We start from the raw sequence: 27,545 nt of genomic DNA, 5'->3' as shown, positions 1-27,545 counted from the left end.
TAGGAAGTCCACAAAGTTTAAAAAAGAACTTTATTGGCAAAAGTACCAGTACCAACTAAAAGGCAGAGGAAGGACAAATTCTCTTTTGGAGCTGGGACATCCATTTTTCTCTGCCCTTGGACACCAGAGGTGCTGGTTCTTGGGCCTTGGGACTTCAGGACTCACACCAGCAGCTCCCCTGGTTCTCAGGGCTTTTGCCTTGGACTGAGAGCTACACCACTGGCTTCCACAGTACTCAGGCCTTCGGACTCAGACTGAATCACACCACTGGCTTCTCTGGTTCTCTGCTTACACACAGCATATTGTGGGCTCTCTAAGCCTCCATAAGTGCATGAGCCAATTCCCATAACAAATTTCTAGTCATATATCTATATATATCCTATCGGCTCTGTTTCTCTGGAAACCCTGAGTAACATGGTGGAAGCTGGGAGAAGAAGGGATAGTGAATGCTCGGCAATTATGATAGAAGTCTTTATATATTGAAATATTGGTGCCAATTTTTCACTCTTAATAGAATTGGAAACAGAGAGAGATAAAGGGAGGCAAATCTTGAAAGAAATTGTGGGCTCACCACACCTTTTGACATGTGGAGGTGACTATAGTCAAATTCATAGGAAGTTCACAAAGCTTAAAAAAGAACTTTATTGACAAAAGTACCAGTGCCAGCTAAAAGAGATTGACATTCTACAAGGTACAAACAGATTATTTGTCTCTAGTTTTCTACAGGCAGAAAGCAGGTTGAAGAACCCATTTTTCCACCAAAAAAGGCATATTCCCTAATGTCCTTTGCAAGTGACTAAGGAAGATGAGGGAAAAAGAATGATTCCCTAGAGTGCAGAACCAAGAGCTATGGAAGATAGACTGGAAGGTCATTCTTAGGGAGTAGAAACAGTGTGTAATCATGAAACATAATTCCCTCCAATAGAGGAACCTGACAAGCATTGTCCAATGAGGTTTCCTAATTGCTATGGACCAGTGGCTGTCACCTGCTTCCATTTCTACCCTTTGTGAATAAGAGTATTTTTTGTGATTATTGTCTCTATTCCATCATTTGTTGTATGTGATAAAAGGATACTTGCTCTTTTAATTCACAGGTCTCTATATCAAGAAGGACTATATCAGGACCTGATGTAGATCATGAGATCCTGGACTTCAAAGATGTGATGGAACTTTTAGGGGTTTTGGGATAGGAGTGGGTCTATTTTTACATGTGGTAAATATATAATTATAATCAAGAAAGCAGATTGTGGTAGATTAAATTACTGGTCCCAATTCTTCACTACCCTGTAGTAGCATTATGCACACATGAGCCTTTGCTATGGCTGCATGGTGAACAGTGTACTTCCTCATCCTCCTCACTTTGGGCTTCATTAGATGACTTTCTTTTGTATATGGGATGTCAGTGGAAGTGATATGAGCAAAAGCTTGAAATACTCTTGCATGCTGGGTTTTCCTGCTTGTCTGCTGTGACCAGCACGAAAAAAGCTTGTCCTGGATAACGTCTTTCAGCAGGGGCTCAGAATAGGACACGTGAAGTAGAGGCACTGTGCTGCAGCTGACCCTTGGGCCCACAGCCTGAAGCAGACCTTCCTCTGTCAACCCACAAACGCACAGCTTAGAGCTGACCTGAACCTAACCTTGCGGTTGTAGTCCAGCCTAGCTCAGCTACATTACCACTGACCTACAGACCCAGGAGAAAAGATAATTGTCTTAAACCACTGACTTTGGAATGGGTTGTGCAGCAGTAGTGAGATAATCACTGACCAATATAAGTTATTGCAATAATTCGCAAGGCTATCATGGGAACTAGGACCAAGGTGGTAACAATGGAAGTGGTGAGAAGTAGGCAGATTCTGAGTATCTTTCATGGGTACAGCCCACAGGTTTTGCTGATAGATGGTATATGGGGTGTGAAAGAAAGTGATGCATTAAAGACGAATTCAAGGTTTTTGGCCTGAGCAAATGGAAGAATGGAGCAGCCATTTTTGAATGGAAGAACTTGGGTGTGGGGGAAGTTTCAGATTTGGGGGCAATATCAGGAATCATTTTTCATATGTTACTTTTGAGATGCCTACAGACATCCAAATAGGGATGTTATGTAGGCAGCTGAATATAGAAGTTCGCAGGTAGAGGAGAGAAAGGTCTGGGAGTAATCATTAAGAAGATTGGATTTTAAAGCTACGAAACTGCAGGAAATCAAGTGAGTGTAGAAATGGGGTCAAAAGACTGAGCCTAAGGGCACATAGCATTTAGTGGTTGGGGAGTTGAAGAGTTACCAGTAAAGGGAATTGAGAAGGAACAGCCAGAGAGACAAGAGGAAAACCAGATAAGTTCTAATAAAGTGTCATTCATACGTGTTGTTCTCGTAATATCACATCCATTGCTCGCCTTTTCCTTTTCCTCCTTCACTACAAGTATCACCACCACTAGATCTGTGTGTGTGTGTGTGTGTGTGTGTGTGTGTGTGTGTGTGTGTATGGAATGCACAGTGTTAGTCACTTTATGTGTGTAACAAGAGAATTTACTGAAAAGGCTAACTCATCTCTTTTTTTTTCCTGCTATATACTCAATAGGGAAAAAAATCCCTTTTTTTCTCTTCTGGTCTCCTCTACAGGTCAGGGAATCTAAGTCTTTGCATAAATTCTGGGTCCTCCCTTGACAATTCTCTAAGCAGCATGGCTCTGTCTGAGAGGGGAAGGTGTTAGAAGCTGGTGCTTTCAGTGGAATGGGAGGGACGAACAGCTGGAATCCTGGAGGAGAACTGATTTCTTTTACTCTGTAAGCCTGGAGGAAAGGGGTTAAGGAGGGGAGGAAGGGGGATATTAGAGACTTGTGTTTAGCTAGCATGAAACTCTCTATAGTGGCAGCAAGATTTTGGAAGGAGAAAGGCTGCCTGTATGAGTGGACATTAGAGAATGAATGCCACAACCTTGGAAGCGTTGGTGTGAATCAACTGTGTTTGAGTGGCGATCACTTGGGGGAACCTCTGTTGCAGAGTCTGATAAAGGCTCAGTGCCAGGGAAGGGCAGTGAGGCACCTGAAACAAAACTGCTTTGCAGAAAGAACATGTCTAAGCCTAGGACAAGGATCAAAGTATTTGTAGGAGAGTATTTGTTGTGACAACATATACCTGGTTTTAGAAGCTCCTCAGGACTGAGCCATCCTGGCTTGTTTTTGAGTTTTGGGGGAAGACTGACTTTGTGACTATAAACCAAGAGAGATGTAATCCTGGAACTAAATCATGGGTCATCCACTGTGGTGCAGGCAGGATTGGAACCAGCCAGAGAATCGCCTTAGTCTGCTGGACTATACTACAACATTATGGTAGAAGGCAACAGCGTTAACTAAATGGTAAGACTCCACTTTCCACCCTTAGTATTGGGAAGAGAACTGCACCCTTTGGTCTAAGACATGAACTCTCAGTTTCTTCGACAATCAAGGGTGGAGAGGCCTCAAAAAGGAGAGACTGAACTTTCTAAAAATAAGGCGCTGGGGATTTGAATGGTTCATTGAAAACATAAAAGAGATAAAGCCTCTGAGTTTGTGAAACAGGCATTACCATTTGTATACTTAAAAACTTGGGAAGTTTTAACTGAAGAAGTCAGCATGATATGATAGCTTTTGCTTTTTCCAATATGATGTTATTAGTCTTGTTCTGTGTGGTTCTGGAGAGCAAAACAATAAAGAATTGTAAATTGCATGAGTGTAAGAACAAATATTCACTATTAATTCCCAGCACATGAATAGTGCTCAATACATTTTCAATAAATGATTGAATACATGTATGAAAAATGAAAGCCAGTGGGTTAAACTTACAAGGAGGCAGGGTTTCTTTCTTTTCTTTTCTTTTTTTTTTGAGATGGAGTCTTGCTCTGTCGCCCAGGCTGGAGTGCAGTGGTGCAATCTCAGTTCACTGCAACCTCCACTTCCCAGGTTCAAGCAATTCTCCTGCCTCAGCCTCCCAAGTAGCTGGGATTACAGGTGTGCGCCACCATGCCTGGCAAATTTTTGTATTTTTAGTAGACATGGGGTTTCACCATGTGGGCCAGGCTGAAGGAGGCAGATTTTTGTCCCAGCTTATCTTTCTAAAAATTCCAAAAGAAAATAGACTATCATTAAGAAGCAGTGAAATTTTTTATCACTAGGAGTGAAACAGGAGCTAAAGAACATTTTTGGGGGATGTGATAGAGAGGATTTATTCATTTGATAATGGTTAAAACACATAACCTCTGAGATCTCTGTAATCTCAGATGCTTTTGTTCTGTAATTCTAAATCCAAGGGTCTCTATAGATAGGCTTGAGACAAGTGTAAACAAACTCATGATCTCAGAGAAATCTTCAAGTGGCATGTTTCAATGGTATGCTTATTAAACAAATGCTCATGACAGATTTTCACAACAGCAACGAATGTTATTTCACAACATCAAATCTTCCTTCCTCAGGAAAAAATGACATTAACAAGAAGGTTGATGGATTTGGATTATTTTTCATGTGTCCTGGAGGTAAAACCAGTGTCCTCACTTGTTTTCCTCTTTTTCCTCATTTTGAAGACTATCTGTTTTCATTTTCTTTACCTCCTCTCTGGCTACGTGTCCCCGGAAGGCAGCTTGGATTTTGACAGCAGCAACCTCTTCTTTTTCCTTATCTTCCTCAGAAGAGTCCTTCATCGAAAGGAGAAAAAGTAAGAGACTCTTTAAACATGCCGTATTTTTGATGCCATAAAAATAATGCAACAAATTTAATCAATTTAGGGATGCAACTATCTGAGAGTTGTTGCTTCCTGAGGGAATTTCATATATTGTCACATTGTATATGTACCAAATAGCAAATGCCAAAATAGCAGACATTTTGTTCGCCTGAGACACAAAAAGGAACTCGGAAGTTTGAACTTCGACATTGTAGAGAGTGAGTTCTTCTTTCTATGAGGACTAGTCCACAAGAGTCTGGAGTATGAAGAATACAGATAGATATTAGAAGACATATCTTTTAATATGTCTCTGCAATGAAAGATCATTGCCAACTTTCTTTCCCCCAAAATAGTGTCTATTTAAGTTTCCTGAGCAATAATATTTTTTGGGGGGTTTGGGGGGACAAGAAAGAATCTTTGAGGCATAGTAAAAATGTTAAGGAGAAAGAATAGTAAATGTTATGTTTCAAAATAATCACAATGATATATAATGAATTAGAATAACTTCTCAATTTCTCAATGATTAGCTAATCATAGTCATACATTTAAAGTGAGGTGCCAAAGAGAAATCCATTTAGTCCAATAATGTCAGTTTTAACATGGTTGGTTGAACTATGGCACATACCCTCTTTTAAAAAAAATTGGGTATAAATTTTTAGCTCTAAATTTACAGACAGTAAAATGCATGAATCTTCAGAGTACAATTGAATATATAGCTTTTAATATATCTTTTAAAATTATAGAAATGACATGTATACACTTTAAAAAACTCAAATGTCACTGGCAGTGATAATTTTCTCCCTCTATCCAAATCCTGCTCCTGGGAGATACCCATTATTATGAGTTGAGTATCTACATCCTTCCAAAATTTCTCTATATGCAAATATATTCATATGGGTATATATATATATGTGCCTTTTTATTTTAAAAATGAGATCATGCTAATCACAGAGTTCTGCAGCTACTTTTTCCATGTAACGATATATCTTGGTTCTCTTTTTCTGTGTTATTAGTCAGTGTATAACTCTGCTCATTCTTTTTTTATGACATCATTATATTATACTGATGTACTTTTATTTAATATTTACTCAATCTCATATTAATGGACCTTTGGGTTGCTCAAGCCTCCTATCCCCCCATTATAAACAATGAGACAAATCTAGCTCTTAAACTTTTAAATGCAAACAGAATGGTACAAAATTCTTTGAGACGACATCCTAATATAGGCAAACAAATACACTCAAGTTTGAAATCAATGAGATCCCTACTCAAACTCAAACTCATGAAAACCTGTGTAAGAGCACCTATGAAAGATGTAAGGAAATAAAACTCCCTTCTTGCTTGACTTCCTGTTACATCTTAATGTTAATCTTCCTGTTATATCTTAATGTTATTTCAGTACAACCTAATAGTAAATAAATAAAATCCATTTAGTCCAATAATGTCAGTTTTAACATGGTTGGTTGAACTTTGGCACATACCCTCTTTTAAAAAAAATTGGTTATAAGTTTGTAGCTATAAATTTACAGACAGTAAAATGCATGAATCTTCAGAGTACAATTGAATATAATTGAATACAATGGAAATTGAATATAATTGAATATAACAGAAAACAATACAATTGAATAACCTGTACATCTTTTTTTTTTTCTTTTTTGAAACTGAGTCTTGCTCTGTCGCCCAGGCTGGAGCGCAGTGGCCTGATCTCAGCTCACTGCAAGCTCCGCCTCCTGGGTTTATGCCATTCTCCTGCCTCAGCCTCCTGAGTAGCTGGGACTACAGGTGCCCGCCGCCTCGCCTGGCTAGTTTTTTGTATTTTTTAGTAGAGACGGGGTTTCACCAAGTTAGCCAGGATGGTCTCGATCTCCTGACCTCGTGATCTGCCTGTCTCGGCCTCCCAAAGTGCTGGGATTACAGGCTTGAGCCACCGCGCCCGGCCACCTGTAAATCCTATAAGGAAAAGCAATGCATCACTAGGTAGGAAGTAGGGTATTCCTTGAGGGGATATCCATTCTGGCTGCCAGTTCTTGGGCAACTACCTGGGACCTAAGACATAAAAAGGAACTCAGAAGTTTGAACTTCGACGTTGTAGAGAGTGAGTTCTTCTTTCTTATGAGGCCTAGTCCACAAGAGTCTGGAGTATGAAGAATACAGACAATGGTGTACTGGTAAGTGTTCTAACAACTGGCTCTCCAGAAGAAACAAAACCCTGATTTGCAGTGTTTGCCATGGTCTTAATATTCTCACTGTTGCTGACTTCAAGTTATTAAAGTGACATTACCGAACATAGGCCTTTTGGTATGTCCTTTTTTTTTTTTTTTTTTTTTTTTTGAGGAGTCTTGCACTGTTGCCCAGGCTGGAGTGCAGTGGTGTGACCTTGGCTCACTACAACCTCCGCCTCCTGAGTTCACGTCATTCTCCTGCCTCAGCCTCCCAAGTAGCTGGAACTACAGGCGCCCGCCTCCACAGTCGGCTAATTTTTTTGTATTTTTAGTAGAGATGGGGTTTCACCGTGATCTGCCCGCCTTGGCCTCCCAAAGTGCTGGGATTACAGGCGTGAGCCACCGCACCTGGCCTCTGCTATGTCTTGACTGCTTGGATGTAGTACATCAGGCACAAAGGCATTTTTGTAGAGGGTTATGCATGGAAGACAAATAAGCCACATTGTTGTAAAGCCATTATTTTGGCTGTATGTAATTCCCTGTGATTTTTCCTTTTGTTATCTCTGAACATTTGCTATTGTGTAGTGGTGACAGCACCAATTAGTGAAAAATTCCCAAAGTGGAAGATGAATCTGAAGGATCATGACTAGGGCTGTGAGTTCTGTCTGCCCTTCCCCATAGGGAGATTTTTCCATCCATTAACAATCTTGAAAAATAAGATTTAATTTTTAAGGGAAAAATGAGTTTGTGATCATAAGAGGCATGGCTGAAAATGATCTACCAGTTAGTTTATCACTGATGTTAATTATCTGGAAAAGTAAAATCATAATTTTGACAATAAAGATAACAGACATTCATATTTAGAGTTCAATTTTAAATTGGGCAATATCATTGTTTGTAGGAATCCAATAGTACATGAAAAATGTTACATACTAAGATGGTGACTGATGCCTCTTCCTCCTTCCCAGGTATCTGAGATTCTTCTTGTTTAGGGTCACTTTTCTCAGGTGGTTCTTGCTCCTGGACAGGTAGAAGAGAGCCAAATCAGCAATGTTTCCAAAATAACAAAATCTGGTATCAAACTGCTTAGAAGTAATGAAATATTACTTTAAATTACTGAGAAATAGGGGGAATTAAATACTACATATTTATCTTTTAATAAGGAAAATACATGGAAACAAGAAGAAATAATAAAAGCTCTTAAGGGAATATGTGTAAACAAATATTAAAGACCAAATAATTGGCAAAAATGTTTGATCTATTGCTTTTGGAATGTGTGTACCACTGTTTTATGTTAAAAATAAACCACTGTCCTATACTAAAAGTTGGTAAGATGATGTAATGAATCCTGAACAAAGTATAAAAAAGAGGTTCCAATAGTTTCTAAAATAGGAATAAATGACATTGTCTTCCAGAATGTGACATCAAATTGACTTTTTAGTGACATTTATGGATTAAAACTAGTCAAAGAAGTAACTTTTGCTGTGGAGTTTTGCTTTATGATTTAAATATAAAAGGAGAAACCACCTCTGCCTATTTTGACGTGGCTATTTAAGTCTTCCTCCATTGCTAATTCACACCTATGGAAAGAGCTTCTTTAACCCATAAAACCAAAATTTAAGTATAAGTTAATCAAATAAAGCCTTTAAAATTAAAAAAAGAAACATCCCAAAATTGCTATGTGACGCAAGGATTTTAACATTTTTCAACATTATTCCTTTGATATCGATAAAACGTGAATACAACTAAAACATGAGCACAGAGAATCTAGTAACATGGAAATAGACAGAACGCGCCCATATCTGCAGGCACAAATGGATGGAACTTCACTTTCAAACTCGCGTACTAAGTGACAACTCCTTCTTCAGGAAATTCCCCAAATCTACTGGAGAACACCACCAAAACCTGAACTTTGTGAATTCTTTTCAATTCTAATATCTGCTGTGCTTTGTGGCTAATAGTACTACCTCAGTTGTCTAGAGCAGTGTTCTCAAATTTTAATGTACCTACGAATTATTCTGGTGATCTCTTAAAAATGTAACTTCTGATTTGTAGACCTGGAGTGGGGCCCAATACTTTGAATTTCTTCTTTTTCTTTTATATTTGTACACATTTATGGAGTACATGTACAATTTTGTTACATGTGTGGATTGGTGATCAAGTCAGGGCTTTTAGGGTGTCAGTCACCCAAATAATGTACATTTTAGCCTTTAACCAATTTCTCATTATTGTCCCTTCTCCCACCGCTCCTCACTCTTCTGAGTCTCCATTATCTATCATTCCACTGTCTATGCCCATTTAAACACATTTTTTCAGCACCCACTTATGAATGAAAACAAGCACTACATGTCTTTCTGTGCCTGGCTTGTTTCACTTAAGATAATGGCCTCCTGTTTCATCCACGTTGCTAGAAAAGACATGACTTCATTCTTTATTATGGCTGAATTGTATTCCATTGTGTATATATCCCATATTTTCCTTATTCATTCATCCATTGGACAGACACTTAGGTTGATTCCATATCTTTGCTGTTGTGAACGGTGTTGCAAACAACATAAAAATGAAGGTATCTTTTGATGTATTGATTTATTTTCCTTTGGGTAGATATCTAGCACAGAGATTGCTGGACTGAATGGTCATTCTATTTTTAGTTATCTGTGAAATCTCCATACTGCTTTCGTTAGAGGCTGTACTAATTTACATTCCTGACAACAGTGTATAAGAGTTCTCCTTTCTCTGCATCCTTGCCAGTATCTGTTATTGTCTTTTTCATAATAGTCATTCTGAGTGGGGTAAGATAATATCTTATTGTAGTTTTGATTTGTACTTCTCTGATGATTAGTGATTTTGAGCATTTTTAAATACACCTGTTGGACACTGTATGTCTTCTTCTAAAAAAATCTCTATTCATATCCTTTTCCAAGTACTTTTTCCTCCCTTCTTCCCTCCTTCCCTCCGTCCCTCCTTTCTTTCTCTCTTTCTTTCTTTTTGAGACAGTGCCTCGCTCTGTTGCCCAGGCTGGAGTGCACTACAGCCTTGGCCTGTGGGCTCAAGTGGTCCTCTCACCTTAGCCTCCCAAGTAGCTGGGGCCTACAGGTGCACACCACCACATCTGGCTAATTTTTTGAAGAGATGGGTTTTGACATGTTGGGCATGCTAATGTCAAGCTCCCGGGCTCAAGCAGTCTTCCTGCCTTGCCTCCCAAAGTGCTGGGATTACAGGCATGAACCACCACTCCCAGCCCTTTGCCCACTTTTTAATGGGATTACTTATTTTTTGTTGTTGTTGAATTGTTGGACTCCCTTGTGTATTTTGGATATTAGTCCCTTGTTGGATTAATAGTTTGCAAATATTTTCTCCCATTCAACAGCTTATGTCTTCACTCTGTTGATTATTTCTTTTACTGTGCAGAAGCTTCTTAGTTTAATTAAGTCCCATTTGTCTATTTTTGTTTTTGTTGCCTGTGCTTTTGTGGTCTTAGTCATACATTCTTTGCCTAGACCAATATCCAGAAAAGTTTCCCCTAGGTTTTCTTCTAGTATTTTTATAGTTTTAGGTCTTATGTTTAAGTCTTTAATCCATGATGAGTTGATTTTTGTGTACAATGGGAGATAGGGGTCCAGTTTCATTTTTCTACATATGGCTCTCCAATTTTGCCAGCACTATTTATTGAAGAGGATGATATCCTTTCCACAGTATATGTTCTTATCAGCTTTGCTAAAGATCAGTTGGCTATATGTACATGGCTTTATTTCTGGCTCCTCTCCTCTATTCCGTTGATCTATGTATCTGTTTTTATACCAATTCTGTGCTGTTTTGGTTACTATAGCCTTGTATTAGGTTGGTGCAAAAGTAATTGGGACTTTTCCACTGAAAGTAATAGCAAAAATGGCAATTACTTTTGCACCAACCTATAATATCATTTGAAGTCAGGTAATGTGATGTTTCCAGTTTTGTTCTTCCTGTTCAGGATTGCTTTGGCTATTTGGACTCTTTTTTGGTTCCATATGAATTTTAGGATTGTTTTTCCCAATTCTGTGAAAAGTGAGTTGGTACTTTGATAGGGATAGCAATGAATCTGTAGATTGTTTTGAGAAGTATGGTCATTTTAAAGTTATTAATTCTTCTGATCCATGAGCCTGTGATGTTTTTCCATTTGTTTGTGTCATCTTCAATTGGTTTCATCAGTGTTCTGTAGTTTTTCTTGTACAGTTTTTTCACCTCCTTGGTTACATTTACTCCTATGTGTTTTTTAAAGGTATTATAAATGGAATTGCCTTCTTGATTCCTTTCTCAGTTAGACTGTTATTAGTGTATGGAAATGCTACTGATTTTTGTGCATTGATTTTGTATCCTGTAATTTTATTGAATTCATTTAACAAATCTAAGAGTTTTATTGTGGAGTCTTTAGATTTTTCTAGATATAAGATTATATTGGGATTCAGGCATGGTGGCTCATGTCTGTAATCCCGGCGCTTTGGGAGGCCAAGACAGGATGATCGCTTGAGGCCAGGAGTTTGAGACCTGCCTGAATATAGCAAAAGCCCGTTTTTACAAAAGACAAAAACATTATTCAGTGTGGTGGCACATGTTTGTAGTCCTAGCAAATTGGGAGGCTAAGATGGGAGGATCCCTTGAGCCCAGGAGGCCAAGGCTACAGTGAGCTATAATTACACCATGGCACTCCAGCCTGGATGACAGAATGAGACCCCATCTCCGAATATATATACATATATATATCAGCAAACAGAGATATGTGACTTCCTGTTTTCCAGTATGGATGCTTTTAATTTCTTTCCCTTACCTCATTGCTCTGGCTAGGACTTCCAGTACTATGTTGAATAGGAAGGGTGAAAATGGGCATCCTTGTCTTGTTCCTGTTCTTTGGGGGATTGCTTTCAACTTTTTCCCATTTGGTATAATATTAGCTGTGGGATTTTTGTATATGGCATTTATTGTTTTGAGGTATGTTCCTTCTCTGCCTAGTTTGTTGAGGTTTTTTATCATGAAGGGATGTCAGATTTTATCAAATGCTTTTTCTGCATATGGTTTTTGTCTTTCATTTTGTTGATGTGATGTATCACATTTATTGATTTGCATATGTTGAACCATCCTTGCATCCCTGGTTTAAAACTGATTTTATCATGGTGTATTACCTTTTTGATGTGCTGTTGGATTCTGTTTGCTAGTATTCTGTTGAAGATTTTTGAATCTATGTTCATCAGGAATATTTGTCTGTAGTTTTCTGTTTTTGTTGGGTCCTTGTCTCGTTTTGGTATTAGGGTGATACTGGCTTCATAGAATGAGTTAGGAAGAATCCGTTCTTCTCAATTTTTTGGAATAGTTTCAGGAGGCTTGGTATTAGTTCTCCTTTGTATGCACAACTGGGTAGAATTTGGCTGTGAATCCATCCAGTCCTAGGCTTTTTTTTGGTGGTGTTGGGGTGGGGGAGATTTTTATTACTGAATCAATCTTGCTACTTGTTATTAGTCTGTTCAGGTTTTCTATTTCTTCCTGGTTCAATCTTGGTAGGTTGTATATTTCCAGGAAATTATCTATTTCCTCTACGTTTTCTAGTTTGTGAGTGTATAATTGTTCATAATGGTCTCTGATGACCATTTGTATTTCTGTGCTATCAGTTGTAATATCTTCTTTTTCATTTCTGATTTTGTTTATTTGGGTCTTCTCTCTTCTTGGTTAGTCTAGCTGGCCATTTATCAATTTTATTTATCTTTTCAATGAACCAAGTTTTTGTTTTGTTAATCCTTTGTATTGTTATTTTAGTCTCTATTTTATTTAGTTTTGCTCTGATCTTTGTTCTCTCTTCTGCTACTGTTTGGTTTGTTCTTGCTTTTCAAGTTGCTTGAGGTTCATCCTTTGATTATTAATTTGTAATCTTTCTGCATTTTTGATGTAGGCATTTATTGCTATCAACTTCTCTCTTAGCACTACTTTTTCTGTATACCATAGATTTGGATATGTTGTGTTTCCAGTTTTCATTTGTTTTAAACAGTTTTTAAAAATTTCTGTCTTAAGGTTTTTTTTAATCCAATAGACATTCAGAGACATGTTGTTTGATTTCCATGTATTTGTATCATTTCCAAAGTTCCTCTTGGTATTGATTTTTAGTTTAATTCCACTGTGGTCTGACAAGATACTTGATATTATTTTGACTTTTTAAAATTTGTTGAGACTTGTTTTGTGCCCTAACATAATATGGTCAATCTTTGACAATGTTCCATGTGCTGATGAAAAGAATACATATTCTGCAGTTGTTGGGTAGAATGTTCTGTAAATGTCTGTTAGGTCCATTTGCTTAAAGTCAGGTTTCAGTCCAATGCTATTGTATCAATCCATTCTCACAGTGCTATGAAGAAATACCTGAGACTGGGTAATTTATAAAGAAAAGAGGTTTAATTGACTCACAGTTCTGCATGGCTGGGGAGACCTCAGGAAACTTACTATCAAGGCGGAAGGCACCTCTTCAAAGGGTGGCAAGAGAGAGAATGAGAGCAGGGCAAAGAGAGAAAAGCCCCTTATTAAACCACCCCCCAACCCATGATTCCATTACCTCCACAAGATCCCGCCCATGATATATGGGAATTATGAGAACTATAATTCAAGATGAGATTTGGGTGAGGACACAGCCAAAGTATATCATTTGGCCCCTGGCCCCTCCCAAATCTCATGCTCTTACATTTCAAAATAGAATCATGCCTTTCCAACAGTCCCCCAAAGTCTTAACTCATTCCAGCATTAACCCAAAAGTTCAAGTTCAAAGTCTTATTTGAGACAAGGCAAGTTCCTTATGCCTATGAGCTTATAAAATCAAAAGCAAGTTAGTTACTTCCAAGATACAATGGGAGTACAGGCATTGGGTAAATACAGCTGCCCCAAATGGGAGAAATTGGCCAAAACGACGGTGCTACAGGCCCCATGTAGGTCTGAAATCCAACAGGGCAGTCATTAAACCTTAAAGTTCCAAGATGATCTTCTTTGAGTCCATGTCTCATATCCATGGTGTGCTGATGCAAGAGGTGGGCTCCCATGGCCTTGGGAAGCTCCACCCCTGTGGCTTTGCAGGGTAAAGCTCCCTTCTTGGCTGCTTTCATGGGCTGGCATTGAGTGTATGCAGCTTTTCCATGCGCACAGTGCAAGCTGTTGGTGGATCTACCATTCTAGGATCTGGAGGACGGTGGCCCTCTTCTCACAGTTCCACCAGGCAGTGCCCCAATGGGGACTCTGTGTGGGCTCCGATCTCACATTTCCCTTCTGCACTACCCTAGTAGAGGTTCTCCATGGGGACTCTGAACCTGCTGCAAACTTCTGCCTGGACATCCAGGTGCATCCGCTGCAATCTAGGTGGAGTTTCCCACACTTCAATTCTTGACTTCTGTGGACCCACAGGCTCAACACCACATGTAAGCCACCAAGGCTTGGAGTTTGCACCCTATGAAGCAATGGCCTGAACTGTACATTGGCCCCTTTGAACCAGGGCTGGAGTTGAAGCAGCTGGGACACAGGGCACCATGTCCCGAGGCTACATAGAGCAGGGGAGCCCTGGGTCTGGCCCAGGAAACCATTTTTCCCTTCTACACCTCCAGGATTGTGATGGGAGGTTGCTGTGAAGGTCTCTGACATACCCTAGAGACATTTTCCCCATTGTCTTGGTGATTAACATTTAGCTTCTCATTACTTATGCAAATTTCTGCAGCCAGCTTGAATTTCTCCCCAGAAAATGGGGTTTGCTTTCTGTTGTGTCATCAGGCTGCAAATTTTCCAAACTTTTATGATCTACTTCCTCTTGAATGCTTTGCTGCTTAGAAATTTCTTCTGCCAGATACCGTAAATTATCTCTCTCAAGTTCAAAGTTCCACAGATCTTTAGGGAAGAGGCAAAATGCTGCCAGTCTCTTTGTATAGTAAGAGTGACCTTTACTCCAGTTTTCAACAAGTTCCTCATCTCCATCTTAGACCACCTTAGCCTAGACTTCGTTGTCCATATCACTATCAGCATTTTGGTCAAAGCTATTCAACAAGTCTTTAGGAAGTTCCAAACTTTCCAACATCTTCCTGTCTTCTGAGCCCTCCAAATGGTTCCAACCTCTGCCTGTTACCCAGTTCCAAAGTTACTTCCACATTTTTGGGTATCTTTATAGCAGTGCCTTACTCTCTGCAGTACCAATTTACTGTATTAGGCTGGGAGCAGTGGTTCATGACTGCAATCCCAGTAATTTGGGAAGCAGAGGTGGATGGATCACTTGAGCCCAGGAGTTTGAGACTAGCCTGGCCAACATGGTGAAAATACAAAATACAAAAATTAGCTGGGCGTGGTGGCACGCACCTGTAATTCCAGGTACTCGGGAGGCTGAAGCAGGACAATCACTTGAACCCAGGAGGTGGGGGTTGCAGTGAGCTGAGATTGTGCCACTGCACTCCAGCCTGGGTGACAGAATGAGACTTTGCCTAAAAAAAAAATCACTATATTAGTCTGTTCTTATGCTGCTATGAAGAAATACCTGAGACTGGGTAATTTATTAAGAAAAGAAGTTTAATTGATTCACAGTTCTGCATGGCTGAGGAGGCCTCAGAAAACTTACAATCATGGTGGAAGGCATCTCTTCATAGGGTGGCAGGAGAGAGAATGAGAGCTGAGCAAAGGGGGGAAAAGCCCCTTATTAAACCATCACCCCCCATGATTCAATTACCTCCCACTGCATCCCTCCCACAACATGTGGGGATTATGGGAACTACAATTCAAGATGAGATTTGGGTGGGGACACAGTCAAATGATATCAGTTACTTTGTTTATTTTCTGTCTAGATAATTTGCCTAATGCTTTCAGTGGGGTGTTGAAGCCTCTCACTATTATTGTATTGTAGTCTACCTCTGTCTTTAGACATAGTAATTTTTTTTTTAATGAATCTGGTTGTTCCAGTGCTGGGTGTATATATATTTACAATTGTTATATTCTCTTACTGAATTGATCCCTTTATCATTATAAAATAAACTTGTTTGTTGTTGTTTTTTACTGTTTTTGACTTAAAGTCTGTTTTACCTAATATAATTATAGCTATGTCTGCTTGCTTTTGGTTTCTGTTGGCATGGAATATCTTTTTCTACCTCTTTACTTTCAGTCAATATGTTTTTACAGGTAAGGTGAGTTTCTTATTAGCAGCATTTAGTTGAATCATTTTGGTTTTTTTTAAAGAAATCCATTCAGTCAGTCTATAGCTTTTATGTTGAACATTTAATCCATATATGTTTAAAGTTATTATTGATATGTAGAGTTTTGTTCCTTTTGTCATATTGTTAATTGCTTTCTGGTTATTTTATACATTATTTGTTTCTTTTTCTCTTACTGTTTGTCACTGTGGATTGGTGGAATTCTGTAGTGGTGCTATTTGATTCATTTCTGTTCCTCCTTTGTGTGATCGCTTTAACAGTGAATTTCATACTTTCATGTGTTTTCATGATGCTAAATGCCATCTTTTTGCTTCCAAGTTTAGGATTTCCTCGAAGACTTCTTGTAGGGTCAGCCTCGTACAGACAAATGCCCTCAGCATTTGCTTGTTTGGGAAATACTTTATTTCTCCTTCATTTATGAAGGCTAATTTTGCTGGATATAGAATTCTTGGCTGATGGTTGTTTTCTTCCAGCTCTTTGGCCTGTCAGCTTTCTGCTGAGAAGTATGGTTATTAGTCTGATTGGGTTTCCCTCACAGTTGATGAGATGTTTTTCTCTTGCTGTTTTTAGAATTCACTCTTTGACTTTAGATAGTTTGATTCTAATGTGCTGTGGTGAAAACTTTTTTTTTTGCATTGTATTTGTTTGGGGAATCACTGCACCTCCTATATCTAGATGTTTAAATCTCTTGCTAAACTTGCGATGCCTTCATCTATTATTGCATTAAACAGGTTTTCTAAGCCTTCTGATCTTTTTGTCCTTGGGGATACCAATAATTCAAATATTCAGCTGATTTATGTTGTCCCAAATGTCTTAAAGGCTTTGTTTATTCTTTTTTATTTTTGTCTTACTGGATTGTTTCAGACATGTAATCAAGTTCTAAAAATTTTTTTTTCTACCTAGTCTAGTCTATTATTAAAGCTTTTGAATGTATTTTATATTTCCTTCAATAAATTCTTCAATTCCAGAACTTATGTTAGGGTTTTTTTAAAAATAAAAATCTATCCCCTTGTAAAATTTTTCATTCATATCCTGAATTGTTTCACGGAGTTCTCTGTATTGGTTTTCAGATTTATCTTGCACCTCACTGACCATATTTAAAAATCAGTATTTTGACTTCCTTATCTGAGACTTTAAGAATTTCATTCCAGTTACGATCTATTGCTGGAGAATTGTTGTGTTCATTCTGGGGTGTCATATTTCCTTGTTTATCATGTTTCCTGTGAGACTCTGAATTTCTATCAAGTTTCCAGTTGATGCCAATAATGCTGATACCACACAGCCTTTCTCAACCAGCATTCATTATCTGAACCATGGAACACAGAGAATATTTTGAGTGGCTCTTTTCTCAATTCTCCCAAGGATGGTACCTAACCAGAACCATTCTAGATACAAAGCAGGACACCGATTCCTTACATGCAATTAGTGCCTTTGGTTTAGGCCTTAATTTTTTTGAGGAAACTTGGTTGAGAAAGCTGTCTTTGTAAAGCTGCTGAAGAGAAAGATAGGCTCAGACTCTGAAAAAACTATACCATTGCCATCTTTAATTCTAACCAGTCTATTGTATCAATGATATAATATCAATGATAATGAAATAATTGGACTAATAGTGTTTTGGTCTATGAAATATCATCTATTAATTCAGTAATTATTTGTGGAGTACCTGCTATTTAGCACTGTGATGCTGAAAACATTTGAAGAATAAATGATGAAATAATTATTCATAACTTTTAAGCAACTTCTTCCTGGTGTTCATTGTTAAACTTAAGTGAAATATCTGTACATGACTCAGATACTTTAGAAAAATATTCTCATCAAAAAATCCCAGCACAATTAAAAAGATTTAATAAGGTATTTGTGATGCCTCCTCACATAATTCTCACAATTCTGGGGATAGCCTAATAATCACTAGCTGTTGACAGAGAGAAGAAATAGCCAAATCCAATAGCTTCAAAGGACCATACCTCGAATGCATGATTGTTATAGAAGCGGTCTTCTACCTTACTCCCCCATTCTGCTGGATCAAAGTTGGTTTCTAAATAATAAAAATATAGTAACTTCAGATTTACTTGATTTCATTAAGGTAAATGTAGAATTAGTAACACAAATATAAGTTTCTCGTTTCAAATTATAGGTTCTTTACTGACAGTCCAAAATCTTATTGACATTGTACATAGCCTAGCACTGCAGACATTACCCGTGATTATTAAATATATAATAACCAACTGAACATTGGATAAGCCTTTGGGGATATTTAGAAAAGCACTAAAAACATAATTTCTGCCTTCATAGAATTTATAATAAAAAGGGAAAAAGAACAAATGCCAGTACTTAAATATAAATGTAGACACTTAGAACATGTATTAGTAAACACAGAAAAATGTATAAAACTAAATGCTAAGTTGTCAGAAAGTTTGGAAAAGTGAAGGATGGGAGAAATTTTTTTTAATGAAGTATATTAGGTAGACAGTTGACATAGACAAGGAGAGGTATTTATTTTTAAATAATTTTTTCTTTAATTTTATGTTATGAAAAATTTCAAAGCTAAAAAGTAGATAACAAACTCCCATAAGCATATTGTCTAGATTCAATGATCAACCCATGATTTATTTTATCTATAACCTTTTCTTCTAATTATTTTTCTGCACTTTCTTCTGATTATTTTTAACCCAACCCCTCCCTTGCATCCTGTTATTTTATCTACAATTATTTATTTCACAATGTATCTCAATATATACTCTCTTAAAATATAACCACAACACCATTATCATACTTCAAAATACTAAAAATATTAACAATTCCCTAATATCCTCAACTATTCAGTCAACTATCCAAATTTCTTCCATTGTCTGTTTATTTGTTGGTTCAAATCAGGACCCTGAAAATGGGCATGCACAACCCTTTGTATGTCTTTTAAATTTCTTTTAAAGGAAGATCCCCCAGTCCCTATTCTTTCCTTGCAATTTATTTGTTGATGAAATTAGGTCATTTTCTCTTTGGAGTTTTTCACAGTTCAGATGTTTCTGATTATCCCCATGGTGGCTTTTAACAAGTTCTTCTGCCTTTGAATTTCCTGTAGACTGGCAGCTAGATGTATAGATTTGATCTGATTCAGGTTTGATGGTTTGATTTTTTTTCTGCAAGTATACTTGATTGGTAGTGCTGTGTAATTCTGTCATAAAATTTATAATGTCTGGTTACTCTTTTTATAATTTTTATCGGCCCCCTGATGATCTTTGCTTAGATCAATTTCTTTAGGGGATGTGAAATGGTAAAGCTCTAATTTGATCAATACTTTTTTATTTTCTGGAGTACTCATTAAAGAAAACTTTTTCTCATCAACTGTTTGGTTACTCTGAAGAACAGTTCTTACAGAAAAGAAAGGTTAAAGGTTTAGTTCTTTCCTTTTATTTATCAGTTTTCAGAATAATCAGTTGGATTCCTAGGATCCTCTCAAGATGACCAATGAGTTTTTTCTTTAACCATCACAAATTCATGAATGTTTAGGAAAATGGATTCATTTCAATCCAATGCACATATTATTCTTATTGATGCTCTAATTATTAAACATTTGTCTAGTGGTAGCTTATTCAGGTGCTCAAATGTTCCTGAGTCCTTTGGAAACACCTCTAGCAACCTTTGATAGCTTCCTTGTTTTCTGGTATGGCAAGACGTTCAGCCTAATCTTGTATGTTTCCTGCCAAGTTCATGAAATTAGCTTGTTCTCCAAGAAGCCCTCATTCCTGGGAATGGTATTTAGAGATGACAACCTAGAAGCTGAGTGCTCACTGGTACTAGGTTGGTCATTCTTTTGAGGCCTTTAATGTACAGAGCTAGAAAATACTTCTTTCATTTTTTAAAGAGAAAACATGAGGTTACACTGATATTTTTCAACTCAAATTTAAGATTACAGGATTTTATTAACCTCTTTCATCTTCATAATTATATGTTATTTTTCCTACACCAAAAATCTTATTCCTAATAACACTAGCTTAGTTCCTTACTTGCTTTGTTCTACAATACATAAATTCAATATATAATTTCAGAATAACCATACCATAATATGATTAACAATGATTACTGAAAGCAGCTTAAGGGTTTTTTTTTTTTAAAGTTCATTTTGTTTTTAGGATATATGCACTAGGCACGTACAGTCAAATTGCTCCATTTTAATATCACTTGAAATAATTCCTTTCTGTGTGGTTATGTCACCCAATCTATACTAGTTAGGCTCATATGTTTCACATTTTAGAAACTGCTTTTCTTGGCCGGTGTGGTGGCTCACGACTGTAATCCCAGCACTTTAGGAGGCCGAGGGGGGCGGATCACGAGGTCAGGAGATCGAGACCATCCTGTCTAACATGCTGAAAACCCGTAACATGCTGAAAACCCGTCTCTACTAAAAATACAAAAAAAAAAAAAAAAATTGCTGGGCGTGGTGACAGGTGCCTGTAGTCCCAGCTACTCGGGAGGCTGAGGCAGGAGAATGGCGTGAATCCAGGAGGCAGAGCTTGCAGTGAGCCGAGATCGGGCCATTGTACTCCAGCCTGGGTGACAGAGGGAGACTCTGTCTCAAAATAAATAAAAATTAAAAACTACTTTTTTTTTTTTTCAATTTTTATTTTGAGACGGAGTCTTGCTCTGTCGCCAAGCTGGAGTGCTGTGGTGCGATCTCGGCCCACTGGAACCTCTGCCTCCCGGGTTCAAGCCATTCCCCTGCCTCAGCCTCCTGAGTAGCTTAACAATTTTAAATTTAAAATTATAACTATGTAAACTTTTATGATTCCAAAATCAAGATATTTTCTATAATGTTCTCTCTAATCTACCCTGTTCACTTTCTCCTAAAGGTAAATGTTAAGTTTTTAAAGATTTACTTTTCCATTTAAAAATAAAAACAAAGCTGGGCATGGTGCTTCATGCCTGTAATCCCAGCACTTTAGGAGGCAGAGGCTGGCAGATGCTTGAGCTCAGGAGTTCAAGACCAGCCTGGGCAACATGGCAAAACCCTGTCTCTACCAAAAAAACAAAAAACAAAAAACAAAAAACAAAAAACAAAAATTAGCCCAGCGCGTCTGTGCATGCCTGTAGTTCCAGCTACTTGGGAGGATGAAGTGGGACGACTGCTTGAGCCTGGGAGGTTGCAGTGGAGCCACGATCCACAATTATACCACTGCACTCCAGCCTGGGCGACAGAGCCAGAGCCAAACCCTGTGGCAAATACACACACACACACACAGATATATATATTTATATCAATCTCTTTTGTTAAATGATAGCACACTGGCCAGGTGTTGTTTCTCACAGCTGTTATGCCAGCACTTTGGGAGGCTGAGGCAGGAGGATCATCACTTGAGCCCAGGAGTTTGAGGCCAGCCTGGACAACACTGTGAGACCCCCCGTTTGTATCAAAAAAATGGTAGCACACTAAGCACACTTTTCCCCATCTTGCTGTTTTCACTGAATATATCCTGAAAATCACTCTACAGTATCATCCATAGTATTATCGAGAGGTCTTTCTCATTTTTGAAAACAGCTATATATATAACTCAGTTGTGTAGATGTATTATAGTTTGTTCACTCAACCTCCTATGGATATTTGGGTTGTTTCTACAAAGAATGATGCACTGAAAAGTGTAGAAGTGGCACTTCTGGGTCAAAGGTTTAATACATATATAATTTTGGTAGGTATTGCTAAGTTCCCCTCCTGGAAGTTATGGCATTTTGCTTATCTACCAGCAATGTATATAAATGCATATTATCCCACAGCCTACAGAGTATGTTGGCTCTTTGCCAATGTAATGGAGGGGTTGTTATTGGTAGCTCAGTGTAGTTTTGATCTGGACTTCTGTTACTATGGATGTTTGAATATCTTTTCATAAGTGCCATTTATGTTCATTTTTGTGTGAATTGTTTGCTCATATCTCTTGCCAATATTTTCTATTGGGTTCTATAAGCCTATAACATACTGTTTTTACAAACTATTTATTTATTAGGGCTATTAACCCATTGGGATGTAAATTGCAAATATTTTTTGTCTTTTGTAGTTTTGTTTTCCTCACAGTGCTTTTTCTCATGTAAAAGTTTAATTTTATGTTGTCAATTTATAACAATCTTTTCTCTAATTGCTTCCAAATTTTGAAGCAATTAAAGCAATTTAGCTAGCAAAATTTTTTCTTCTCATAGAGAAATTCATCCATGTTTTCTTCTAGTATCTGTATGGTTTCTTTTAAAAAACATTTATATACTCGACTAATTTGGAATTTGTCCTTGTATATGATATAAGAAATTGATCCAATTTTATCTTTTTCCTTCTTTATCTTAAAATAATAAAAAGTCCACCTTTTTCCTAGTGACCTGAAATACCATTTAAATCATATACTAACATGTTTCCTGTCACACAAATAAAAATTAAGAGTAGTAACCACCTATGATGAATGCTGGCAAGGGAATTCTTGCATTGTGTGGGGACTGAGCCAGAAGTCCATAGTGATTATTTTTTTTTCCTTTTTGAAGAGACTGAATTCTGATACTTACATCTTCTGGATAATTTGCCTTTGGTTGACATGGGTGGAATTGGGTGTGGTGCTTACAATTTTTTCAAATGGTTTTACTCATTGTTTATTAGAGAGCTAGTGTCCTAAGACCATTAATCTGAATCATTATTTGCTTTAATTATTGTGATCCAGTAACAATGACGCAAATGTTTTTATAATGGAATGTTTCTGAGTTCTAAAATTAAATAAATGACTAAAGACTTTTACTGCATGAATTTGTAGTTAATCTTATAATAAAATTAATGTTCATTACAATTCACCTCTTTTCCCAAATAATTTTTTTCCCCTTCCAACTTTTATTTTAGGTTCAAGGGACACATGTGCAGATTTGTTACATGGTTAAATTCTGTGTTAAGGGGCTTTGGTGTAGAGACAATTTTGTCACCAAGGTAATCAGCATAATGCCTGATAGGTAGCTTTTCAATCCTCACTCTCCTCCTACCTCTGCCCTCAAATAGGCCCCCAAGTCTATTGCCAAATGATTTCTCTTAATAACTTTCCTCTTCTACATATAGTTTATCAAATGTGCTCAGTGGAAAATATTTAACATTTCAGATTGTGCAACAAATATTCCCACTGACCGGATATGGAAAAGACCAGCAACATTCAGGAAACTGGCAGAGATTTTGAGCTCTGTGAGGGCAGGGCATAAAAAGCAAGGGGTGGAGCTATGCAGTGTGTATGGGAGTTGTTTTAATTCCACCCTTGTACCAGGTTTTCTTCCACTATAAAATTATTACAATTGAATGTTTGTTTGCTTGTGCCTGTTTCTAGTCACCTTTACCACTCCGTTGGAATACTGTAATAAAAAGTAATGATGACAAGAATTTACACAAAATGGATATTCTAATCAAGAATGGCTTTCCGGGGGTTGGGGCGGGGGTCACAGGAGTGGGGAAGGGGACTCACTGTGTTGCCCAGGATGGAGTGCAGTGGCTATTCACAGGTTTACTCATAGCTCACTACTGTCTTGAATCCCTGGGCTCAAGTGATCCTCTTGCTTCAGCCCCTGAGTAGCTGGTACTAAAGGTGCGCACCACCATGCCTGGCTAAGGATAGGTTTTTAGTACCAAACTGGTAAAGTCCTGACAGTCATAAACCTTCAAGGTTGGGGATTTATAAATTTTATTATGGGAGTAAAGGAATTTTGCTTTGGCTTTCAACCAAAGAGTTATTGTTAGTGGGGATCTGGGTCTCTGTGCAGGATGGAATTTAGCATAAAGAATATAAATTACGTTTCCAAGCTGGTAGTTCGCCTTTCAAAGCAGGTTGTCTGTGCCGTTATTGCAGAACAGTTTCATATACCCCAGTGAATATCAGTTTATTTAAGGAGTGCAGAATTCTTTTTGCAGCACTTATAATACTTACAAATGGAAGGAATCAAAATTGAAAGGAAACTACAGATACTCATTTCAGGAATAATAGTCAGCTGCCAGGGATGCACAAGAACAGTGTGCTGGAACGTGACGAGGGTAGACTATATGATCTTTTTTCCCCCACTGATTTCTCCCAAGAAATGTATGTTCTTTTGCAGTTACCGTCCACACTGCATGCCCATGAGAAATACAATGAAGATGGTCTGAATAATGAACTGGTAATTTTCGATAATACGGAACGAATTTAAGAAAACATATCAAAGAGGTACATACTGTTTCAAAGAGCAAGAACTGTTAACGGAAACTCCCTGCCTCATAAAGGCTTTCTGCAGAATGGAGATGGTCTTAAGCAAGTTTTACTATAAACAAATGCTTAGTTTCTTATTTTAAAAAATGACTAATTTTAGAAAGCTTACTCTCTCTTTTCTCTAGAAGGCTCTCAAAATAGGCTGCTGCAAAAGCTGGTATATTGTCCGGTTGCTCTCTCAGAATCTCGCGTGTCAGCCCTTCAAGAAGATTCCCAAATCCTTGTGGAATTCGGTAGTGGGTGTTGGAGAATGGAATTGACATCTTCTTGGTAAGAACTGCCTATGGAACCTAAAGATTCATTAAAGAATACTGTCTTTAAATTTATCTGATTTTACTTTTATAATCACAACTATGCCAACAAATTATTTCTGAGACCCACATTTTTTTAACTTGAATTCTTTTTTCTCTAACACAACCCAAGTCCATCTATTTCTTCCAAAGGGTTTTGAAATCTCCATTATGGATTAGAAAAATACAAATACAGACCCATTCACTAGGCCAAATCATTTTTTTTAAACCCTACAAAAAACCCATAATTTTCAATATGACTTTTTCTCTTTACCCTTTGTATTCTCAAAAGGTAAGGGTAATTTTTGCTATCACACAGGAATTTAGAGAGAATGATTGTTAAAAACTTAAATTGAATTCATTATCAATTGCTGAGAAGACCCTCTTTGAGGTCTATTTTTTTTTTTAAAGAGTAGAAATTAGTCCTGGTTCTAGAAATTAATTTGTTGAATGAAGAAATTGCACAACCTTTCCCTTTGCTGCCACTTCTGAAGCATGGCCCACAATGCTTCGAACACCTTTGTACTGTGGAATGGGGTTGTGCCTGCATGTGTGTGAGGGAGGGGAGGGATGGGATGGGATGGGGCTGTGTGCCATGATTTTGAAATCCCAGCCTCTAAAGTTTTAGAATTCTTATATTTTCCGGTTTCTTCTTGACTAGGCTGTCTCTCTCTGTCTTGCAATACAAGGGCCAGATTAAGGGTAGCTGCTAAGCAGTGGGCTGAGCTGCTGAGTATGAAAAGACCTGGCCTGTTAACCTGGCTGAGTATGAAAAGACCTGGCCTGTTAACGTGAGAGTGTGCGTCAATGCGGAATAGAGGTGGAAGCCGTGGTAGGGGTGCAGGTTGGGAGAACTAGGCGGTTTGATGAGACTATGGAGGGTTCTCGTTTCATCGCTTTTTTCTTTTTTTCCTTTGAGACGGTGTCTCTGGCCTGGAACTCCTGGGCTCCAGCGATGCTCCCGCCTCAGCCTCCCGAGCAGTTGGGATTACAGGCGCGCGCCACCACGCCTGACTCCTCTCTTTTGCTTTTTCTGAGGGAGCAGTAGATAGAGGTATCGAACCATTCTAGGGTGGTGAAAAGGGCTGGCGAGATTCTGAACCAATGTGGGCAGAGGAGGGCTGGCGGGGGGGCAGACGTTGAGGACCTGGGATTTCAGATTCGTGCAGAATGGGCTGCCTCGGCTCCAAACGGCCCAGGGCTCCGAGGATGTGTCTGGGATGCAGAGAGAGTACAAGAGACGAAGGGAAAAGGCTAGGTCTCGGTGTCGGAGAGGAAGTGGGGAAGCGGCCTCACCTCCTTTCTCTCCAAGCAGGTGCCACCGGTTCCGGTTGTTTTTCTCGTTGCTGGGTAACCGTTTTTACTTAAAAAAAAAAAAAAAAAAACAAAACTACGGCGGCCGAGAAGGGGAGCGCACGGCCCAGTCCTGAGGTCGCGGGAGGCTCCGAGGACTGCAAAAGGGTGGAGCCGGCCTCACCCCCGCCCAGGCCCCGCCCCTGCCCAGGCCCCGCCCCCGCCGGGAGCCCACCTTCCCAGTCCCGAGCGGCGGGCGGATCCTTGCAAGCATGGTGGCGCCGGGGCTTGTACTCGGGCTGGTGCTGCCATTAATCCTGTGGGCCGATCGAAGTGCAGGTGAGGCGGCCCGGCTCGGCCGGACCCCTGCCCCTCAGCCTGTGCGGGCTCCGAGACCCCGTGTCCCCTGGGGGACACGGATCCGCGCCCCTTTCTCAAGGTCGACGAAGGAACCTAGCTAGGCTAGGTGCTCGCGTCTCTGACCTAGGCCCGGTCTGCAGGGGTCTGCTGGGTTGGACCCCGGCCTCTCCACTTTCTCCACCCCCACTCACCATTCCTAACAGGCAGCCTGTGCGCAGGAAGAAAGTGCGGTTTGTCTTAGTGGGGAGGCCCAAATGTGCCCAGAAAGAGGCTTTCGGGGTCCTGGAGTAACTGCAGGGGAGCTCGGAGGAAAGGAGGGGAAGCTAGTTAGATAATATTTGGAAACAGGTGACTGAATCTTCCAAAACATTTCAGCGCTACCCCCTCAGTGGTGCCCTTGGGGAGGGTTTGCTTCAGGCGGGGTTCCTTAGGGGAATTAAATTTTACTCGTTTGAGTGGTTATTAGGGCTAAGAAATACAACCCCCTCACTAGCTCAGACTATTTAAGGCTCAGTTTTGATTTCTGGTGCAGCTTACAGATATTGGTGGTGAGATAATGTGAGTGGCATAAGGGAGGATGCTGGCTCGCTTTGGCTGTTGTGCAGGTCAGATCTTGATCTTGCCATTTGAATACCCTAGGCTGGATACTGGGTCACAGTATGGAGAAAGCAGAAGGTACAATCTGTCTGATAATGCAAACTAAAGTGATAATAATGTTGGATTTCTTCCTTTCTTTTTAAAAACTCTCAAAGCGTGGACCCCAGCGATCCCTGTTAGGAAATGAAAGTTTGGGCAGGAGAACAGCCTGCAGAAAAATGAACGCTGCTCTACCTGACAGCCAGAAAAGTACCTAGCTTCAGACAAACTGCAGGCCATCAATGATTGTTTAGAGTCTAACAAAAGTGCAAAATGCTAGCACTCTGTATGCCATTTCCTGACTCTTATCTCCACTCAGTGACCTTTGAGATCCATCTTATGAGGTAGGGAGAAGATATTTTATTAGATTTTCAGTTAAAGGCTGTTTATTTTAGTGTCAGTATTTTATCCTCCTTTGGGTCGTATTGTTACATCACCTTCATTAACATTGATCACATTTTTCATTCATTAGTACTCTACTTGGTTGCATATTCTGACATTTTTCCTTTAAATCATTCTCCCTGTGCCCATGTTTACCATGTAATACTTGAGATGTACAAAATTATATGTAGCAATAACACAATAAAATGAACACCCATGAGAGCAGCACCCAACTTAGAACTAGAACACTGCCAGTCTATTGAGCCTGGCATTGTGCTCCTTGTCAGTGCCACCGGAACTCCTCACCAGAGGCA

The 27,545-nt window shown here is 38.9% G+C and overlaps 2 protein-coding genes across 7 annotated transcripts in view; one reads left to right on the top strand and one right to left on the bottom strand.

Annotated features, from left to right (window-relative positions):
- SPA17 (sperm autoantigenic protein 17) lies at positions 1–25,909 on the bottom strand. 3 transcript variants are annotated; one of them, XM_045370831.3, is made up of 6 exons: positions 25,858–25,909; positions 24,381–24,561; positions 17,999–18,069; positions 7,783–7,869; positions 4,575–4,661; positions 1–3,665 (listed from the first exon to the last, which is right to left on the bottom strand). In XM_045370831.3, exons 2-6 carry the CDS (start codon positions 24,532–24,534, stop codon positions 3,645–3,647), a joined length of 420 nt encoding a protein of 139 aa, XP_045226766.1. In that variant the 5' UTR covers positions 24,535–24,561; positions 25,858–25,909; the 3' UTR covers positions 1–3,644. The 3 variants fall into 3 exon arrangements, with proteins under 3 accessions (XP_045226766.1, XP_065385233.1, XP_045226765.1); XM_065529161.2 differs by lacking the exon at positions 1–3,665 and having other exon boundaries at positions 4,390–4,661; positions 25,709–25,909; XM_045370830.3 differs by lacking the exon at positions 1–3,665 and having other exon boundaries at positions 4,390–4,661.
- SIAE (sialic acid acetylesterase) overlaps positions 24,406–27,545 on the top strand; it is a 39,731-nt gene continuing 36,591 nt past the window's right edge. For 2 of the 4 annotated variants that reach the window (XR_012423841.1, XM_045370825.3), the window contains exon 1: positions 26,096–26,193. Coding sequence is in view for 1 of the 4 variants with exons in the window: in XM_045370825.3 (XP_045226760.2) it covers positions 26,127–26,193 (67 nt within the window). In the remaining 3 variants the exon portion in view is untranslated. Of the gene's footprint in view, positions 24,542–26,095; positions 26,194–26,966; positions 27,195–27,545 lie in introns of those variants that run through there. The other 2 variants (XM_045370827.3, XM_045370826.3) reach the window with 2 other exon arrangements.

This window comes from Macaca fascicularis, chromosome 14 (assembly GCF_037993035.2).
Source record: "Macaca fascicularis isolate 582-1 chromosome 14, T2T-MFA8v1.1".
Classification (NCBI taxonomy): Eukaryota; Metazoa; Chordata; class Mammalia; order Primates; family Cercopithecidae; genus Macaca; species Macaca fascicularis.
This window is presented reverse-complemented; position numbering and strand designations above follow the sequence as displayed.